Source organism: Homarus americanus, unplaced genomic scaffold (assembly GCF_018991925.1).
Source record: "Homarus americanus isolate GMGI-L3 unplaced genomic scaffold, GMGI_Hamer_2.0 scaffold13464, whole genome shotgun sequence".
NCBI lineage: Eukaryota > Metazoa > Arthropoda > Malacostraca > Decapoda > Nephropidae > Homarus > Homarus americanus.
Window position 1 is genome coordinate 124,571 of NW_024744529.1, and position 20,599 is coordinate 145,169.

General features: G+C 44.4%; 1 protein-coding gene across 2 annotated transcripts in view; it reads left to right on the forward strand.

The window, feature by feature from the left end:
• Positions 1-20,599, forward strand: part of LOC121877976 (irregular chiasm C-roughest protein-like) — a 97,694-nt gene that overhangs the window by 63,125 nt on the left and 13,970 nt on the right. For both annotated transcript variants that reach the window (XM_042383936.1, XM_042383937.1), the window contains exon 2: positions 19,165-19,397. In XM_042383936.1, the coding sequence (XP_042239870.1) occupies positions 19,168-19,397 (230 nt within the window). In that variant the 5' untranslated portion in view covers positions 19,165-19,167. The remainder of the gene's footprint in view (positions 1-19,164; positions 19,398-20,599) is intronic.

Here is a 20,599-nt window from a genome sequence, read left to right on the forward strand (position 1 = left end):
GGGGTATATAGTGTGGGTATAATACTGGCCCCCTCCCCCCTTCACTTTCCCTCCTCCCACCCTCCCTCTCCTTCCTCCCTCCTCCTCCCTCCACCACTCCTTCCCTCCCTCCACCTCCTTCCTCCTTCGTCCCCCCTTCCGTCCCTCACCCCCTTCACTTTATTCTAATCTTCCTTTTCCTTCTGTCTTTTCCGACCCTCCTTTCCCCTCCGTTCCTCCTTCACTCATTCCCCCCCCTCCTCTTCCCCCCTTCCCTCCCTCACTCCCTTCCTTCCTCCATCACACCTACCTTCCCCTCTCCGTCCGTTCTTTCCTCCCTCCCTCCTTCCCTCCCTCCCTTCCTTCCTCCTTCCCTCCTTCCTTCTTTCCCGCCTTACCCCGTATCGTAAATCATAAAAGTACTGAAAACATTTATTATCTGATGATTTTTTTTCCTAGGATGCTCAGACGTTATTGTCACAGTCCGCTTCAAGGCAACATAGGTTCGTAAAGTTATGTTGTTGTTAGGTTTTTTCTCCCAGGATGCTGTAGCGTTATTACCATGATTACGGCTCATGACTGACTTAGTAAGAAAGCTTATTGAGGTGACGACTGTTGGGAGAGAGTGTGTGAAAGTATGTAAGAATACAAAGTGCGAGTGTATATGTGAGAGAGATTATTTGCGAGGGAGAGGGAGAGATGTGTGTGAGACAGTATATGTGTAAGATTGAGAAGAAGAGACTATTTTTGAGATAGATAGATAGGGTATGGTGGAGACATGAAAGAGTAAAGGAGAAATGAAGAAAGAAGGAGATAAAGAAGACAAAGAAAGAATAACACCCCGAAAGAAAAACAAATTTACTAATACATAAATTGACAAAATGCAAATTTGTTTTCGAGCAAGACAGAGAGACTCCAATATATATGACTGAACAAACAAACACGCAGACAAACTGACAGACAGACAGACAGTCAGATAGACAGGCAGGCAGACAGACAGACAGTCAAGCAGAAAGAATTCCAATAACACTCAACACCTCACGACCCGTGTCCTAGAGAGAGAGAGACAGAGAGAAAGAGAGAGAAAGAGATATAAAGAAAAAGAGAGACAGAGAGAAGTAGAGAAATAGAGAGAGGCAGATATATAAAAAGATAGACACAGAAAGAGATATAGAGAAAGAAAAAGACAGAGAAAGACTGAGGGAAAGCAAGAATGAGAGAGAGAGAGAGAGAGAGAGAGAGAGAGAGAGACTATATCAGATTCTCCAACACAGACATATTTTATTGTACCTCTAAGCACTTTTTCATAATCCCCGTCCAAGAAGATCCCAGACACAAACAGGTAGACAGAGACGAACACAGACAGAAAAGAGATAGAAAGACAGACTGACACACAGACGGACAGATAGAGAAACAGACAGAGTTTTCTATGTTAAGATATGTAATAAAAAATGACAAAGAGAGAGAGAGAATGGAGGAAAGGGGGAATGAAATAAACACATAAACAATAAAAATCCCAAAGAAATAGAAAAAAAAAGGGAAATACAGACAGGAACAAAAAGATGAAAAAGACAGAATTTATGTTCGCGGTGCTGGAGACGTGATGCTGTGTAACAACTCCAGCGCGAGCAATCAGCAGTGCCTGGCGTTTCCTCTCCCATCCTGCAATCTTATGGTATGTCAGGTAAGGTAATCAAACGTTCGCCTACCTTATGCCAGCAGTGGTGTTATTATGAGCGATTGCGTTTCACTCCGCCGAAAGAACGCAGTTATGGACTCTACGCCAGACGTACGTTCGCCCGCTTTTTTGCTTTTAGTGGTGCTGTTTCTATTTTGAGTTGCTTAATTGTCAGAAGAAGAAAAGAACCATAAATTATTGTAGTTTTGTCTAGATGCGCCGTCCGTTATGACCCGATTCGGACAGTCTGGTTCATTTAGTCCAACTTAGTCGATTTCTGGGACGCTGAGGGCAGTAGGGGGGCGGAGAGGTGGGGTGGGGGTTAGCGGCAGGTGAAGAGGCGTTAAGAAGGGAGGGAGGGAGGAAGGAAGGGGAGGAAGGATTGATAGGGAAGGGGGAGGAGGGAAGGGAGAAGGAAGGATTGATAGAGGAAAGGAGGGAGGGAGGAAGAAGTTGATGAGGAAGGAGGAGGAGGAAGGAGAAGGAAGGGTTGATAGAGGAAAGGAGGGAGGGAGGAGGAGGAAGAAGGAGGAAGGATAGAGGAAAGGAGGGAGGGAGGTTGATAGAGGAAAGGAGGAGGAGGTGAAAGTCAGAATGGATGAAATAAACGGTCAGGGGAGAGGGAAAGGAGGAAGCAGAAGCAGTGAGAGAGGGAGAGAGAGAGAGAGAGATGACAAAGGATGAGAAGGTTAATAAAGGGGATGAAAGAAGGGATGGGGAGATTAAAGGAAAAAAATCGGAAGAGAGATGAGGAGATTAGTCAAGAAGAGAAGGAATGGGGAGAAGAATGAACACAAAAGAGAGATCGGAAATGGAGAATGGATGGGGAGATTAATGGAGGAGATGAGAGGAGAAGTGGGGAGAACAATCTAACACATGGGAGAGAATACAGTATATATTACTTGGGGAGAAATTATTATACATGCAACCTTGAGTTAGTGAAACATGGCGAGTGGCGACCGTAGAGTTACACCCCACTCGTGATCCCCCCCCTTCCCCACCTCCTCCCCCTCCCTCCCCTCACCCCTTCCTTCACCCTCACCCCAAGCCACACTATAAACACCACCATTCTCTTGTGTCTGTCTGTTTGTCTGTAAGAAAAAATAAATTATTGCTTTTTGTGTCTTTTTATGTCTTTATTCTTATTATCGTTATTACCTATTCTTGATGTGGTCTTATTTTTCTCTAATTTATTCTTTCTGTGTTTCTATTACTTTCCCTTCCATTTTCCTTCATCTTTTGCTATCTTTTTCCTTTCACTTCCTTACATTCTACTCTCTCTCTCTCTCTCTCTCTCTCTCTCTCTCTCTCTCTCTCTCTCTCTCTCTCTCTCTCTCGACACCCCACTGCTTTTACCCAGCCCAATAAACTCCTCATATCCGGCCTTGAGACACCGGACTAGTGAGATCGACACTGTAGGTGGAACTGACTCTAACCCCTGAGATGTGTCGCCTCGTTATACAGTTTTACCATGGTGGATCTCTCTCTCTCTCTCTCTCTCTCTCTCTCTCTGAAGCTGGTATCTAAGAGGGGTTTTCTCAGAGTTTATTTTTCATCTTTCTCTTCATTCTTAATTTCTCCTCTCTGCTCCTCCTTCCTTCTTCCTTCTTCCTCCTCTTTTCCCAACTCTCTCCTTTTCATTTCCCTTCGTGGTTTCCTTCTCACATTATTCCTTTCCGTCCCCTCCCTCTTTCTCTATTCCCGTCTACTACCCCTTCTCTTCCTCTCTTTCCTTTAACCCTTCTTCTCTCATCCCTCCTCTCTCTCCTGTCCTTTCTCACCTCTCGCATCTTACTCTTTCTCTCACACTGTTTCTCTCTCACTGCTTCTCTCTCACCCTTTCTATATAACCCCTTTTTCTCTTCCCTTTCTCACTTAACTCTTCCCCTTCCCTCCCCTACCCAACTACCCCTCCCACTCCCCTTCTTCCCCCTCCCCTCTCTCTCTCTCACTCTCCCTTTCACCTCCCCTTCCACTTTCAGACACCCTTCCCTGTCACATGACAAAGCGGCTCACTTATTGGTTCTGGGCTCAACCAATGGCGTCGTCAGGCCTGCTACCCGATACCAAGATTTTTAGTCCTTTTCTTCTACTTTCTTTTCTTTTTTGCCCTTTTTACTCTTTCTTTTCGCAGCTTTCTTTCACGACCTCCTGTTACAGCTTCATCAATTTTCCACTCTGTGTGTACGAAGCTATATCCTTCTTCTTCTTCTTCTTCTTCTTCTTCTTCCGAGTTGTTCCCACTCCTCTCCCATTTCCTTCTTCCATGTCTCTTCCTATTCTTTTCCATATCTCTTCCTTCTGTCTTCCATCTCTCTTCTGTACTTCTTCTTCCCCTATCCCTCTGATACTCGTCTCTACCCTCTCACCTCCCCCCCTTCCCTCCATCTCACCCTTTGGTGCATCTTCTCCTTCCTCTCCATCTTCTTTCTTCTCGCCTTCCTTATCTCCTCTCCATTCGTCTATCCCTCTTTCTCTTTTATTCCCCTATTATTTTACCTGCTTCATGTCACCCTCTGTAGCTTCCTCTCCGCCCTCCTCCCCCTCACCCCACATTCCTCTCCTCCTTCTCTGTCCTCTTCCTTCTCACCCCACATTCTTCTTCTCCCTCCTCCCTCTCACACTCTCTCTCCCCCACTCTCCCCGGCTCATGAATTTCCTTCCTTCACTTTTAATTCAATCAACATTCTTCCTGGTCACCTAATTATCGTAACTTGTGGCTCCTGTCAATGATTCATCAGTCTTCCCTATCCCTCCCTCCTTCTTCCTCCTCTTCCTCCCTCTCTCTTCCCTCCCTCTAATTTCTTATTTTTTCTCCCCGCCTCTTCTCCTCCACCACCCCCCCCTCTCCGCCTCGCCTCCTCCACCCCCCCTCTCTCTCCCCTCCTCATCCACCCCTTTAAGGTTCAGAGGTTTATGGTGATGAATCCCCCTAAACACACTCCTCTACCCCACCCACCTCTCCATCCTCCTCCTCTCCCTTCCCACCTCTCCATCTTCCCTCCTCTCCCCCACCACCTCTCCATCCTTCCTCCTTCTCCCCTTTCTCTTCCCTTTCTTATTTCTTCCGTCCTTTTCTCTCCTCTTCTTTCTCATCTCTCCTATCCTTCCCTCACCCTTTTCCTTCAGGTAGGCACACACACACACACACACACACACACACACACACACACACACACACACACACACACACACACACACTAAGATAACGATGTGGACTCAAGTCAACAAAAAAAGGAAGTGTACTCAGACCATCAGCTGGAGGCCTTGAGTGGTGGAAGGAGGAGGAGAAGAGGAGGAAGGAAAGAGGGAGGAGGATGGAGGGAATAAAAGGTAAGATAAAGGGAAAGGAGGATATTATAGTTAAGTAGAAACCAGAGGTGAGAAGAATAAAGAGTGAGGTAAGTGTGAGGGAGAGAAAAGAGATAGAAGAATAAGTTTAAAGGGAGGAAGGAGGAAGATTGGGCGAGTTTGAAGGAGAAAATAGAGAAGAGAATAGCACGTGTGGGAGAGGGAGGGAGGATGAAATAAAAAGGGTTAAGAAGGAGGAAAAAAGGCAAGAGGTAAAGATACAAAAAATGGGATGAGGTGTGGATAGAAAATGTAGGAGAGGAAAATAGAGATATCATGAATTTGTTTAAGTTATACAAATATAAATACAACACGATATGTAGACATGTAGTTAAACCTTCACACACACACACACACACACACACACACACACACACACACACACACACACACACACACACACACACACACACACAGGCACATGTGCAAAAACAAATATTTCGTTTCTCCCCCCCAAAAAAAAAAAAACATATTTACACGCTGCCTTCTTCAAAAACTTTTTGTGTATCTGTCAAAATCTCTTGTTTATTAAGCTGATTGTTTTGTTTTTATTTCCCCGTTTTCTATACGCTGGTGGTGGGACTGGGAGGGGAGACTTATGAAGCTCTGTTAGGCCGCGGTGACTGACGTGGGTGAGAGTTGGTCCAGTCAGGGAACTGTTTTTAGTGTGAGCCAGTTGTCTATCTGTCTGTCTGTCTGTCTGTTGGTCTGTCTCCCATTACTATCCTAAGATCCCTTTTCCCTTCCTTGCCCTTATCCCTCCTTCCTTCCTTCACCATTCTCTCCTTCTCTCACCTCCCTTCTTCCCTCCCTCACTTACCTCCTTCTTTCCCTCTTACTTTCTCTCGCTCCCTCTCACCCTTCTTCTCTCCTGTCCACCATCCAGTTGCTCGTATTTCCTCTTACCCTCCTTCACCCCTCCCTCCACACATCCCACCTACCCCCCATCACCCCTCCCTCCACCATCTACATCCCCCTCCCTCCACCTCCACACATCACCTCCTCCACCATCCCCCCCCATCCACCCCTCCTCCACCTAATCCCTCCCCCTCCCTTCCCCTCCCTGCTGCCACACAGTAACACAAGGCGACTATCCCGGACATTCAAAATCCGGAAAATAAATAACTTGTCGTCTTTTCCATTACCTCAGTGTGTGTGTGTGTGTGTGTGTGTGTGTGGGTGTGTGTGTCTGTGTGTGTGTGTGTGTGTGTGTGTGTGGGTGTGTGTGAGAGAACTAGTGCTATGAGAGAGAGATGGTGGCAATTATCATACTGCTCTGGTACATTCTATATTTATCCACCAAATCTTCCTTAGAGATAGATAACTGTTCACTTTACTATCATCATCGTCATCGTTGTAGTCATCGTCGTCATCATCATCATCATCGTCATCGTCATCGTCATTATCCGTATGATCTTCAGTTACGAATTTCTCATCCGTTCCTTCTACCCCTCCCCTGTTATTCCTCTCCCCTCCTCCTTCTCCCCTTTCACCTCCCCTCTCATCCCCCTCTCTCATCCTCCCTCTCCTCTTATCCTTTCTCCCTCCCCCTTCCTTTTCCCCTCTCTCCTCCTCCCCCTCCCCTCCCCTCCTTTCTCTTCCTCTCCACCCCCCCTTCCCCCTAACAACGTCAGCAGCAGTTCAGCAGTTTAGGATTCCCGCTAATTCCTCGTTCTTCCTTGGCCGCCTTACTAAGTCCGGGTTCTTTTAGGCGTTAACTTGCACCGTAATTCCGCTGCTCACGAAACCTGCACCTCCACCCGGTTTTTCTCTGCTAGGGAGGGAGGGACGGAGGGTAAAATTGGGGGAGTGAAGGAAAGAGAGATGGTCTGGGTGGGGAGGGAGTGAGGGTGGATGACAATAAAGACTACTATCATCAGCCAAAGGTCAAATAGATATCAGACCATCCATTAGTTAGCAAATATAAACCAATCAGAGCACAGAACATATAATAACACAGGTCAATAACCAATCAGAGAACAGGACATAGATAAATAATAACATAAGCCAAAAACCAATCAGAACGTAGAACATATTATAATGACGCCAGCCAATAACCAATCAGAGAACAGAACTTATAATACTCGTAAAACAAACCAATGATCAATCAGAGCGCAGAGCATACTGTAAATACCAACGACCGCCTCTAGCCAACCAAAGAGCAGAACACCGACTTAGTTACAAATGACAGCCAATCAAAGAGCAGAACATCGACTTAGTTACAAATGACAGCCAATCAAATTGCAGAACATCGACTTACTGTAGCTACAACCAACAGCCAATCAGAATTCAGAACAGCCAATTTGCATACCTAATGAGACGCTTGACTTGATGGGTTCTCCTGTTTCCGTCTCTTCCTCCTTCATCGGCCTCTCTTGCTCCCTCTATTCATCACATATTTATTATTCCCCTCGTTTGTTAATGGTTCTATTACACTTTTATTTCATTCTCTGTTTATTACTTGTTTATTTACACTTATCCCTCTTTCTTTACTGCCTCTTGAGTTGGTAGTTTTCTTAATTGTATTCTAGTTTCATCTTTATTGTTTTCTCTATCTCTTGTTTATTCTTTTTTTCTTTATAATTCTCTTTATCATTATAGTGTATTCCTAATTACTTCTTCTTTCTTTTATTTCTCCTTTATTGTATTTTCTTCGTAATTTTCATCTTTTTTGTTATTCTTTTTTTTTTCTTTTCGCTTTATCAATATTTTTAACTTTTTATTTTTCTCTATTTTTCTTTCTTTCATTTATTCTTCTATATTTTTTTATCCATTTCCTGTTATCTGCTTTTTCTTACACACCCTCATTCTCTCTAATTTACTTCATTTACTTTATATTTATCTTTTTTCCCCCTGTTTTACCCCTTTTACTTATGTATTTTGCTCATTTATTCTAATTTACTCCTGTTTCCTCCCTTCATTCTATTTTCTTTTGTCGCGCTGTTTATTTTTGCTCCCCCCCTCTCCCTTCCTTCCATTGTCAGTATTATTTATTATCATTTTTATCATCGCCTCTCCTTTCCCCTCTCTTCCCAATTATCTCTCCCCTCCTGTACTATAAGTTATGTCTCTTTCTCTCTCTCTCTCTCTCTCTCTATCTCTCTCTCTTTCTCCCTTTCCTTATTATCTCTCACCTGCTCATTATTTTTACCTCCTTCCTCATTATCTCCCCTTTCCTCATTATCTTTCCTTCTTCCTTGTGTCTCCCATTTCCATTTTGTCTTTTCCTTCTCTCATTCATTTTATATTTTGTTCTCTCTCTCTCTCTCTCTCTCTCTCTCTCTCTCTCTCTCTCTCTCTCTCTCTCTCTCTCTTTCTCTCTCTCTCTCTCTCCCACATTCCCTTCTCATATCTTACATCCTGACCCTCCCCACCAATCCAATCACCTTACCCCTCATGTCTTCCCTACCTTTCTCCACCTCCCTTACCCCTCTCTTCCCCTTGTCCCTGACCCCTGAACCCTTCCTCCTCCTCCCTTACCCTCCCTCTCCCCTCCCCCCAGACAGTGTGGTGGGAAGGTCCCTCCCCCTTTAATGGTCTCGTCCACTTACCACTTAAGGTGCACCTCTTATTACCCTAATGACCTCGTCCTACACCTTCCTCACCCCCCTACGACCCACCTACGACCCTCCCGCCCTCGTACGAACTCCTACGACCCCTCACTACTGTTTATGAACCTCATTCTACTTCCTACGGTCCCCACTGCTATCTACGACCCCTCACTATTATCAACGACCCCCCACTACTATCTACGACTCCCCACTAATATCAACGACCCCCCACTAATATCTACGACCCCCTAATACTATCTACAATTCCAAACGACCCTCGATTACCCCTACCTCATCACGACCTCTGGTGCCTACTGCAAATATTTTCTTCAACTTAAGTACGACCTCTCTTTTTTACCTCTGATCTACTTCAAACGACTTCCCTACGACCCTCTTCAATATCACCCTTAGCCCTCAAGATACTCACATTTACGACCATTTACTCCTTCTCCTCCCCCTCTTCTTCCTTCTCCTCCTTCCCCTTCTCCGTCTCCTCCCCCTCTTCTTTCTTCTCCCCTCCTTCCCCTTCTCCCTCCTTCCTCCCCTCCTCTCCTTTCTTCATCCCTCTCCTACTTCACCAACCCTCCTCTCCCCCCCTCCTCTTTCCCCCTACTTTCCCCTCCCTCCCCCCTTGCTTTCCAGCCCAAGAGAACATTTATGACGCCTCGCTGCTTCCATCACGATTCGTGCCATCACACACCACCACCCACCCCACTAACCTACCCCACTGCCCTCCCCACTAACCTCCCCACTATCCTGTGTATGAGTGTCTAGGGAAAGGTCAGGGAGAGAAATGGTGTAAGAGGAGGAGGAGGAGGGAGGTGAGTTGACTGGGTTACTTTTAAAATTAACGAGACACCTTGCCATTCCCCCACCTCCCCCCCTTCCTCACCCCTCTCAACCACCATCCCTTAAAATTTGTAGGATGGGCAATGGGGGAACGGGAGAGGAAGGAGAAAGACAGTATAAGAAGGGGAAGAGGAAGAAGAGAAGAGAACACTGTTTATAGTGTCCCTTCAACAGTATATCAATACCCTATCACGACTTGTACTATCCCACCTTCCACTAACACCCTCCTTCCTCTCTCTTCCCTGAGGAGCCCGGGTCGAAGGGGAAGGGAGAGGAAGGTGAAAGTGGGGAGGAGGAGGATGAGGCACTGGTAAGGGATGAGTGGGGGGGAGGAAAGATAACGGAAAGAGGACAGGGAGGGGAGTCGGGGAGGAGGGTAAGGAGTGGGGAAGGGGGTCAGTTTATAGTCAGAGGCAAGGCTCCATGTACCAGTTATCCTCAGTTAGTGGTCCTGCCAGCTGACCCGACCAGTCCTTAGTCCAGTTATTAGACCTGTCTTACGCCCTGCTGGCCGAGGGAAGGTCAGAGGGAGAGATGAGAGGATGGGGAGAGAGAGGGGGGTTAATGGTGAGATAGAACATAGTGGAGGGAGAAAGTGTAAAAAGGGAGGGGAAAGGTGATGAGGAGAGAAGGCAGAATGGGAAGGGAGATAGTGGAAGGGGGTGGGAAATGGGAAGGAAGATAAGGGGAGGGGTAAGGTGTGATGTTGAAATGGTGCAGGGTGGAAGAGGAGAGAGTAGAGAGGGAGGGGAGATAGGGAGGGTGATAAGTTAGTGGAGGTAGAGAAGACGAATGAAAAGAAAGAGGAGATGAGGGAAGAAGGAGAACGGATGATGAGATTACAAGGGGTTAGGTCTTCTGTTCAGGTAGGGAGAAATGAGGGGAAGGGAGAGAAGGTGTTGGATAAGGAATGGAAAACGTGAGGAATATGATGACCCAGTTAGGAAGAGAGAGGAGATGAGAGGAAGAGGTAAGAGAGGGGAAGAGAGGGGTAGGAAAGAATAGTGAGACGAAGGGAGAGGGAATCGGATGGAAGGAGGGGGAGAGTGGGAAATGAGGGGATTGGGAAAGGGGGTGGTGAGAGTATGAGGTAGTTTGGTTAGGGGACGGTAGAGGAATGAGAGAGGGTGAGAGGAGAGTGGTAGGGGAGAGAGAGAGGGGAGAGGAGATGTAAGAGGCGTGTGGTATTAGGAACGAAGGCAGTGGATAGAGGCTAGGTTACGAGAGATTGAGGGGAGGAGGGGAGAAGGGGAGGATGAAGGTAGAGGGGGGGGAGGAAAGATGGGGAGGACGAGGTGGAGGAAGGGAGTGGGGATAATGAAAGAGGAACAATAGGATAAGGGGAGGAGGAGAGAAGAAGGAGGTAAAAGAGGATCAGGGGAATGAAAGGACAGAAGAAAATGAAAACGAGACGATAAAGAGGAGTAACATACAGCGAAAATAGAAAGGATAAAAAAAGAAAAAGGATAAAAAAATTAGAGCAAAGAGAGAACTAAAAAAAATAACGAAGAGAAAATGGTACAGGACGAAGGGGAAACTCAAGTATTCTCGAGAACTGAAATCTCTCGCCCGGGGTAAAGATGGCGTGACAGTCACTGCTCAGTATGACTTCACCTCTTTCATTTCTTCACCTGACGACAGTTAATAATTCATCTGTTTATGGCTTATGATGATATATATTTAACAACAATGGTAGTAGCGGGATATATTAAGTGTTGTGTTTAACTGTAATAACAAGAGATGAATGTATTGTGTGTGAGGGGGGAGGTTAGGTTAGGTTAAGGAAATGATATATTTATATTTTTTTGTGTGTGTGTGTGTTGGAGGGGAGGGGGCAGAGGGGGGGTAAAATCATACCTTGCGGATCCCAGCTTCATGTTCACCCTCTCTTATATAATTAATTACTCATCAGCTATATTAAATCCCATCCAATTTAATTTGCACTAATGTAACGTAATGGGGTGAGGTGGCCGAGTGGATACAACGCTCGTCTAACCTAACCTAACCTAACCTAACCCACCTGATGGTCAAGACAGCCGGGGAGAAGCAGTGGTATAACCTTTCATATATAAAACTAAGCTTACCTGTGTCTTATTAGAGCTTATCTCCATTGGTCTTTCATGGGAGTATGTCCAGTTATTACTCTCTCTCTCTCTCTCTCTCTCATCCATATAATTTTGTTTTCATTTTCTCTATCTATCTATCTATCTATCTATCTATCTATCTATCTATCTATCTATCTTCAATATTAATAAATATATAAACCCAATTAATTACCCACAGACAGACAGACAAACTATGAGTAAATAATTAAACCAAATAAAAATATGAACACAGACAAACATACAGACAATAAAATAAACATATAAACGGAATTAAAACCTTCCAAACACTCACACAGACAGACAGACAGACAGACAGACAGACAGACAGACAATAAAATCCCCGGCACAATACCCCTCTTTAAAACAAACACACACACACACCCACCCACATACACCCACACACACACACACACCCACTGTATACCGTGTCAGCAGAACAGTGTTGGTCATATATAAAAATAACATTGAATAGGAAATCGAAGAAGTATACACAGCTATATATTGGTTTGAGGGAGTGTATTGGTGGTGCCACTGTGGTTAGGTTTTTATTAGGGGGCTGTGTTGAGATTGTTGTGTGGGGGGGGCTGTGTTGAGATTGTTGTGTTTATTGTTGTGGGGGCTGTGTTGAGATTGTTGTGTGGGGGGCTGTGTTGGATTGTTGTGTTGGGGAGCTGTGTTATGTGTGGGGGCTGTGTTGAGATTGTTGTGTGGGGGCTGTTGGAGATTGTTGTGTGGGGGGCTGTGTTGGATTGTTGTGTTGGATTGTTGTGTTGGGGGCTGTGTTGAGATGTGTTTGATTGTTGTGTGGGGCTGTGTTGAGATTGTTGTGTTGCTTGTTGTGTTGGGGGCTGTGTTGAGATTTGTGTGGGGGGCTGGGGGGGCTGTTGTGTGAGATTGTTGTGGGGGGTGTGCATTGTTGTGTGGGGGCTGTGTTGAGATTGTTGTGGTTGAGATTGTTTGTGGGGCTGTGTTGAGATTGATTGTTGTGTGGGGGCTGTGTTGGATTGTTGTGTTGGGGGCTGTGTTGAGATTGTTGTGTGGGGGCTGTGTTGAGATTGTTGTGCTGTGTTGGGATTGTTGTGTGGGGGCTGTGTTGAGATTGTTGTGTGGGGGCTGTGTTGACCTTATAGTGCGACAGATTCTGTTTTTGTTTTGGTAATAATTCGTGTTATTTACTTTCTCGCACTATCTATCTATCTATCTATCTATCTATCTATCTATCTATCTTATATCTCTTATACTCCTCCACTGTTTCATTCCTTCCTTTCCTGTCACCCTCCTCCTCCTGGTAGTAAGGGAGGGAAGTATGAACACACATGACAGGCCTGGAGGAGTCATATGTGAACAGCCAATTTTAACCATTTCTCTCTCTCTTTGTCTCGGCTGTTTCGACTGGTCTTTGTTTTGTTGTTTATTTTTGGCGTTCCTGTTTGCTTTAGCTGTTCGTCGCTCTTGATTGTCTTACACACACACACACACACACACACACACACACACACACACACACACACACACACACACACACACACACACTGTCACTATGTTGAAATGCACTGTAGTTTGACTTTTCCCCATCTAGTTATTATATATCTTATTTATATCACTTATGTAACTGTATATTTTCAGCCTTCTGTCTGCCAAGCTTCTTTCAATAAACGTTAATTATTATTATTATTATTATTATTATTATTATTATTATTAATGAGAAAGAGACAGACAGAACTGAACACACTACACCTAAGACCAGACAGGAATAAACACTCTACCTCACTCCACCTACCTGGCCCTTAAACCTGGCCTTCCCCCTCCACCTCGCCCCCTCAATCCCTCCCTCCCTCCTCCCTCCCTCCACCTCCTCCACCCTCCTCCTCCCCCCTCCTCCCTCCTCCTCCCTCCACCCCTCCCTCCACTCCTCCCTCCCTCCACTCCTACCTCCCTCCACTCCTCCCTCCCTTCATTCATGTATTTCTCACTACCTCACGTATAATATCGGTCAATTAAAACAACAAAAATGTCCTCCCGCACAGCAACATCAATAACAACAACAACAACAAAAACAGTAATCACAACAACGATCAGTACTTCGACAACAACAAAAGTCAATAACAACAATAGCTAACAACAACAACCACAACAATAACAATAACAAAGAATAAGAACCACCACAATCAGCAATAACCACAACAACCACCTTCAACACAACAATAACAAAGACTAACAACAAATAATACCCCCAACAACCATCACCACCCACAACAACCACCACCTCCACAACAACTAACACCCCCACAACAACCACCACCTCCCCACAACAACCACCACCCCCTCATTAACTACCACCTTCCACAACAACAATCACCTCCACAACAACCACCACCTCCAGCCAACAAATCACACTTCAGTCAACAACAACCTCGTTACAAACACCAGGAAACAACATATTAGTCATTAAGAGGCCTCCGTGTACTTACACCCGGCGTATTACAAGAGGCTGGCGCGGTGGTGTTATCACCCTCGATCACTATTAAGTATCGAAGAAACTAAGAAACAAACAACGTCACAGTACCGCTATTCGATGCCTGTAATGGCGTCAAAGTTACTAACTCCACGCCAACCTTACAAGTGAGGTTATTGTACTGTTTCTCCTCTCTGCCCAAGCTCCGCCCTCCTTGGTGTCCTTCTTTATATCACAAACGATATTGTTATTGTCTAGTGTTTGTTTTTGTTTTTAGGAGTATTACGGAAGTCTGAGGGAGTTTGTATGGGAATAGTTTGGTTATTGTTGTGAATCTGATGGACTAATCTGTTGGGAAGGTGTGTTACCTATCGTTGGCGACACTGAGTCTGTTTTGAGGGGAAACTTTTATACTAAACTCAGTGTTGCCAACGACCAGAACCTTTACCTCTGGGTTATAGCTAAGGAGAGCTGGGGAACGTTGCAGTGTTTGCTAATTTTGTGAAGGTTCTAGTGTTTGTAGCGCTTGTGTCGTTCTTTTGTTGTTTTCTTATAATGATTCAACATTGCTCTAAGTGCTTTATGAATAGTTAAGAGTTTCTGACTACCGTGATGATGGTGTGATTGGCAGCGTTATAGTGATTCCTGTCAGGCATCAAAGTATTTACAACCCCGTTTTTGTGTCCATCGCCTCGCCCGTCCAGCTTGTGATCTTATTGTGTTCTCGCTCCAGGGATTAATGACGCTTTTTGTACTATCTGATACCCGGCTGACGCATTCCTCTGTCTCTTGTCGCTTCAGAATGATGGACGGAATTCGCTGAAATAGGTTTTGGAGAGAGCAGAGAAGAGAAAGCGCGCACAGGAAAAAACAAAAACAAAGCAAAATCCCGTTTTCTTCTTCAGGAGAGAAAATAGAGAAGAGCACAGCTGTTGGTTATTGCCATTATGGCTGAGGGAAATTAAATGCTGTTCCCAGCGTTTTCAAGCTGTAAGCGAACAGCACCATCAACAGCAGGGACAGCACAGCGCAGTGGCGTCTGTTCGCTGTTCAGAGAGAACTATTAAAGAGTTTCATTAGCGCAGACCGGGGTGAGGTGGCTATTGGCCCACCTTTTGCCCAGGATGGCTTGTAATTGGTTGGTAGCTTTTGTGTTGTGAACTGTGATTGGTAGGCTGTGTAGGTTTGCAAGATATCGTTATTCTGCTCTTAAATATTGCAGGATTTTCATTGGTTTATCATCAGCGTTGCTCACAATGGAAGATTATGGCACTTAGTAACGCAAGATGTGTTTGGTCGGCCATCCATCTCGTGAAATGTGATTGGTTGACTGTGTGCTCGTTATCCCTGTGTTGTTGTTGGAGTGTGATGACTTAGTTTGGTTTTATATATCAAGAAATTCCTTATGGGTCACAAGAAAGATATGAAGAAATAGATGAAGATAGACCAAAAAATAAACAGAAAACTGAAAGAAAATTGCGAGAGAGAGATATTAAGAGAGAGAATAAAAAGAGATATGTAAAAGGAGAAAGAAATGGCATAAAGAGAAATATATAAGCATAGAGAAAGAAAAAATAAAGGAGAAAGAAGGAAACAGAGAGAAAGGAAGGAAATTGAGAGAGAATAAACACGTAGAGAGAATGAGAGATAAAAAAAGAAAAAGAACAACAGGTCATAGAGAAAATAAAACAAATAGAAAGGCAGAGAAAGAGAGAGAGAGAGAGAGAGAGAGAGAGAGAGAGAGAGAGAGACTTTCTACCCAAGACTCTTAGTTTATTTACTCAGTGAATGTTTGATCGCTTAGAGCTGACTAGTTATCATCAGAGAATCTAACGGTCTGGGGCCTTGATATTCACTCCTCTCTGTGCCCAATTTCCAACTATTCTCTTCCATTTCCTTCATTCTCCCTCCTTATCTTTCACTCTCTTCCTCTTTTTTTCTCATTCCTCCTGCTCCATTTCATTCTCCCCATATTCAATCTCCTGTTAAAATCTCACTCTCTCTCTTCTTTCTCTCAGTTCTCCATCATCTTCCCTCTCCACCCCCCTCACCATCCCTCTCCTCTGCAGTTTCTCCGGCTACTTCACACTCCCCCTCCCCCTCCTCCTCCTCTTCTCTCCCTCTCTTCCTCCCACTCTCTCCCTCTCACACACACTTCACCGTCCCAACTCTTCAAGACGCTCAAAGTCAACACCGCAACTTAGCTGAGCATTTCACAGCTAAAAACGCTTCTCGTGTCGTCTAAGCCAAGCTAGAACTTACCTAATTTATTCCTTGGAGGATTTCTTCTTCATTTTCAATTATTAGAGGTTTTTTTTTACAGTTTCATTTACATTTTATTTTTTTTATTTTATATTTTTTTTACATTCGAACCTTTTAAGTCTTGGACGTTTGTGAGTTGAATTTATGATTTATATCACTTTTGTGTTACCCGTATTTTCTATCTATCTATCTGTCTATCTATCTATCTATCTATCTATCTATTTTTCTATCTATTTATCAATTTCACCCAGTATCTTTAGCATTATCACCTCTTCCTTAATTTAAACATATAATTAGTATTTGTTATTTCTCTTGTTAGTTTAGTTTATCTTAGTCTCTCTTAATTGTCTTAGCGAATCATTTAAAAAAAATCCAAAATGAAATAAATATGACAGATTTCTAAGAGAGGAGGAAGGAGTGGGGGGTTAGGGGTGGGGGTGGGGTTAGGGTGGGGGGGTGGGTTAGGGTGGAGGGTGAGGAAGAAGAGGAGGTGTTGGAAGGAAGGTGAGTGAGGAAGGAGGGGAAGAAGTAGGAGGAGAAGGAAGGAAGGGTGAAGGAAAGGAGAATAAAGGCAGGGAGGGTGAAAAGAGGAAGGAAGAAAGAAGAGGAAGGAGGGGGGAGGAGGGGATGATGGCACACTTGTAGCCTAGGATGATTAAAGGAGCCACAGTGTTTATTGAGCCAACAAGATGGGGAGAGGAGTGGGGGAAGGGGAGGGGAGGGAGGGGCCTTTCACGTTCCTCTCTCCTCCCTCAGGTTTCCTATTATTTCCCTCGGCTCTAAGAAAAGGGGGAGAAACGAAATATTGTAATGTACTCCCTGTTTGGTTTAGAAAGGGGGAGGAAAGGGGAGGATGAGGAGGTGGAGGCGGGGGATGAGAGGAGGGGGAGGAAAAGTAGATTGGGGAGGATTTAGAAGGTGGGAGAGGAGAGAGGGAAAAGAAGGGGAGGGAGAGTAGAATGAAGGGTTAGGAAAAAGTGAAAGAGGAAGAGAGGGATTGCGAGGGAGAAATGAGGGAAGGGGATTAGGAGGTGTAAAGAAAGGGGAGAAAAGGGGAAGGGTGGAGGATGTAGGAATAAAGAGAGGGGGAGAATTATAGGGGGGAGAATAGAGGAGACGGTGGGAAGAAGACACAAACAAATAATCAAATTAATACACAAACAAACAAACCCACCCAATTATCACACACACACACACACACACACACACACACACACACACACACACACACACATTCATGAACCCGAAATACTCGTTAGTGACACCGAATCCTAACTTACAACCCGTGATACAAGGGGTTGTGACACTTCTATAACTCACCCGGTCTTACCTGCCCTTCTATTACGGTTGTCTTATAACCTACAGGTGATTAAGGTGTCTCACGAACCAATTAATAATGAAGAACGTGTTTGAGTTTGTGTGTGTGTATGTGTGTGTGTGTGTGTGTGTTCCATGTTGTTTTTGTTTTTTGTTTTTTTTCTCTTGTCTCTATTGAATTATTTTTGCTCGTTCTTCTTTGTGTTATTTTTGTTAATGATTGAGATGGATTGAGTTATTATTATTATTATTATTATTATTATTATTATTATTATTATTATTATTATTATTATTATTATTATTATTATTATTATTTTATTTTTAGTTTTTTATTTATTTTAATTTTATTTTATTTTTTTTTTTAATCTTCCATGCCACATATAAATTCATTCATAACAGAGAGATATTCTGAAATGCGCTTTCCTTGTAACCAGAAACTACCACCCATGACTTAACTATAGGTGGGGTTGTTCACATCAATAACATGCTGACGTCATTGGGAGTGTGAGGGGCGCAGGAGCCAATCAAAACCAGTTCAGTGCTTAGCTTGTTGGGTTAGAGAGAGAGAGAGAGAGAGAGAGAGAGAGGTATATGTTACGTCAATATTTGTTTCGTATTTGTTTGAGAGACACAAGAAGGTGTTTCACTTTAAGGTTTCAGATCATATAATTTAATCCTCAATAGATGACAGGAATATTAATAGGGAATCTAAGACTCCAGGATTCTATTTTATTATGTGGTGGTAGGAATCTATGCTCCTGGAGTCTATCTCGCCGAGTAGAAAACAAAGGCCGGGGTCGAGGCACCGAATCGCCTTACAGACACGGGTTCAAATTCCTCCCTGGTTGTTTACAAGATACCAAGTGTTCTACCCACTCTTAATATTATTGATCTAGAGTAATTTATATATTATTTTTATGAAACGTGTATGTACTTATTTAACAGATTTACATACGGTATTTCAGTGTATGTTTAGTTAGTAAGTTAGTAAGGAAAATAAACAAAACATATAAATAATTACAGTCCGAACGTTTTACCATCGAATCTGAGTGGCTCTTACTTCATATGAACGTGTCTTCCTTTAAAACAAACGCCTTTGTAAATATCAGGCAGGAGAACGTTCGTCTGGCGCAGCTTCCATTAGCATGTATAGTAACAGTACAGCTGAGGTTGAAGGAGAACGCCAGACACCGCTCAGTGCTCTTGGTGGCGTAGTGGTGACAGTGCAGGCTTTTGTCGCTAGTTGTTTCACTCGGTAACGAAACTGTGTCGTTCAGGGCCTCGAGATTCATCGTGTTGTTGTGAGTCTTGTTTGTTCATGCCATTTTCCCTTATGTTGTCCAGACTGTTTGTGTGTTGTTGTCCTCGGTATAGTTTGTCGCGCTAGTTTTTATTCTTTGTGAATCTCTTATTTATCTATTTTGTAATGGGATGAATAATGAAGCTTTTTATTACATTAGTGACGCCAATAATAGCAATAATAATAATAATAATAATAATAATTATTATTATTATTATTATTATTATTATTATTATTATTATTATTATTATTATTATTATTATTATTATTATAAATTCCTCATGATCTTAATTCTCATTTATTTCTCTCCTCCACAGGGCATGAGACTACTGCGGGTACTATCGCTGGTGGCGTGGGCGTGGGGCGTGGTGGGGGCGGGGGAACAGAGAGTCGCAGAGCAGGCGTTCGCGACGATGCCTTCCCACCAGACGGCGGTGCTGGGGTCGACGGCGGTGTTGCCCTGTAGGGTGATCAACCAGAGAGGCCTTGTACAGTGGACCAGGGACGGCTTTGGTCTGGGCACACAGAGGGGACTGGAGGGGTTTGAAAGGTGAGTAGCGGAGACAGACAGACACAGAGAACGTGGGGGGAGAGAAAGGGAAGGAGGTAGATAGCTACACAGATCGAATGGCATATACTTACGAGTAGATAGGTAGAGAAAATTGATACATACATACATACATACAAACATACATACATTTGATAGATAGATAGATTACTCTTGTGTATATAGGTCATCAGTGAGGGTCTCATTTACGGTACAGTACGAAAAAGCTGCTTTTGGTCTGGATATTTTTAGATATGGGAGAGAGAGAGAGAGAGCGAGAGAGAGAGAGGGGGGAGGGGGGGTATCATATCTCCTTGTTAGTGAGGGTGGGGGATTTTGTGTAGTTAGGGTGTACCAGGGTAGTTTAGGGTGGTTCAGGGTGGGTTACGGTGGGTCAGGATTGGTTAGGGTAGGTTAGGTGGGTCAGGGTTGGTTAGGATAGGTGATGATGAACCGTGAGGGGTGATGGTGGGTTAGAGTGGGTCAGGGTTCGTTAGGATAGGTGAGGATGAACCGTGAGGGGTGATGGTGGGTTAGAGTGGGTCAGGGTTCGTTAGGATAGGTGAGGATGAGCCGTGAGGGGTGATGGTGGGTTAGGGTGGGTCAGGGTGGGTTAGGATAGGTGAGGATGAGCCGTGAGGGGTGATGGTGGGTTAGTGTGGGTCAGGGTTCGTTAGGATAGGTGAGGATGAGCCATGAGGGGTGATGGTGGGTTAGGGTGGGTCAGAATGGGTCAGGGTGGTGGTGGCGGGTGTTGTTTTATGTGTCCAGCTGTTGGCTTTATGACACGTCTTATTGGTCCCTAAGAGGAGCCCTTCCTCACAATGACCTCCTCCTCCTTCTGTTGATGATCGCCTCCACCTCCTCCTGTTGACATCTTCCTCTTCTTCATCCTGTTGAAGTCCTCGTCTTCTTCCGCCTCCTCTTTTTTGTTGACCTCCTCCGCTTCGTCCTCTTCTTCCTCCTCCCCTTCCTCCTCCTCCTCCTGCCACTTCTCTTCCTCCTCCTCCTTTTCCTCCTACTCTCTCTCTCCCCTCACCATACACCTCCACAGTGTATATTTTAGCCTCATTGAGGGGAAGGTTACTGCCTCCTCCCCTCACTACTTTACTCTGATTATCTCCTAGGTTCTCCCCTCACTACCTCTGATTATCTCTCTCTCTCTCTCTCTCTCCTCCCCTTCCTTCCCCTCTCCTAGCCTCTCT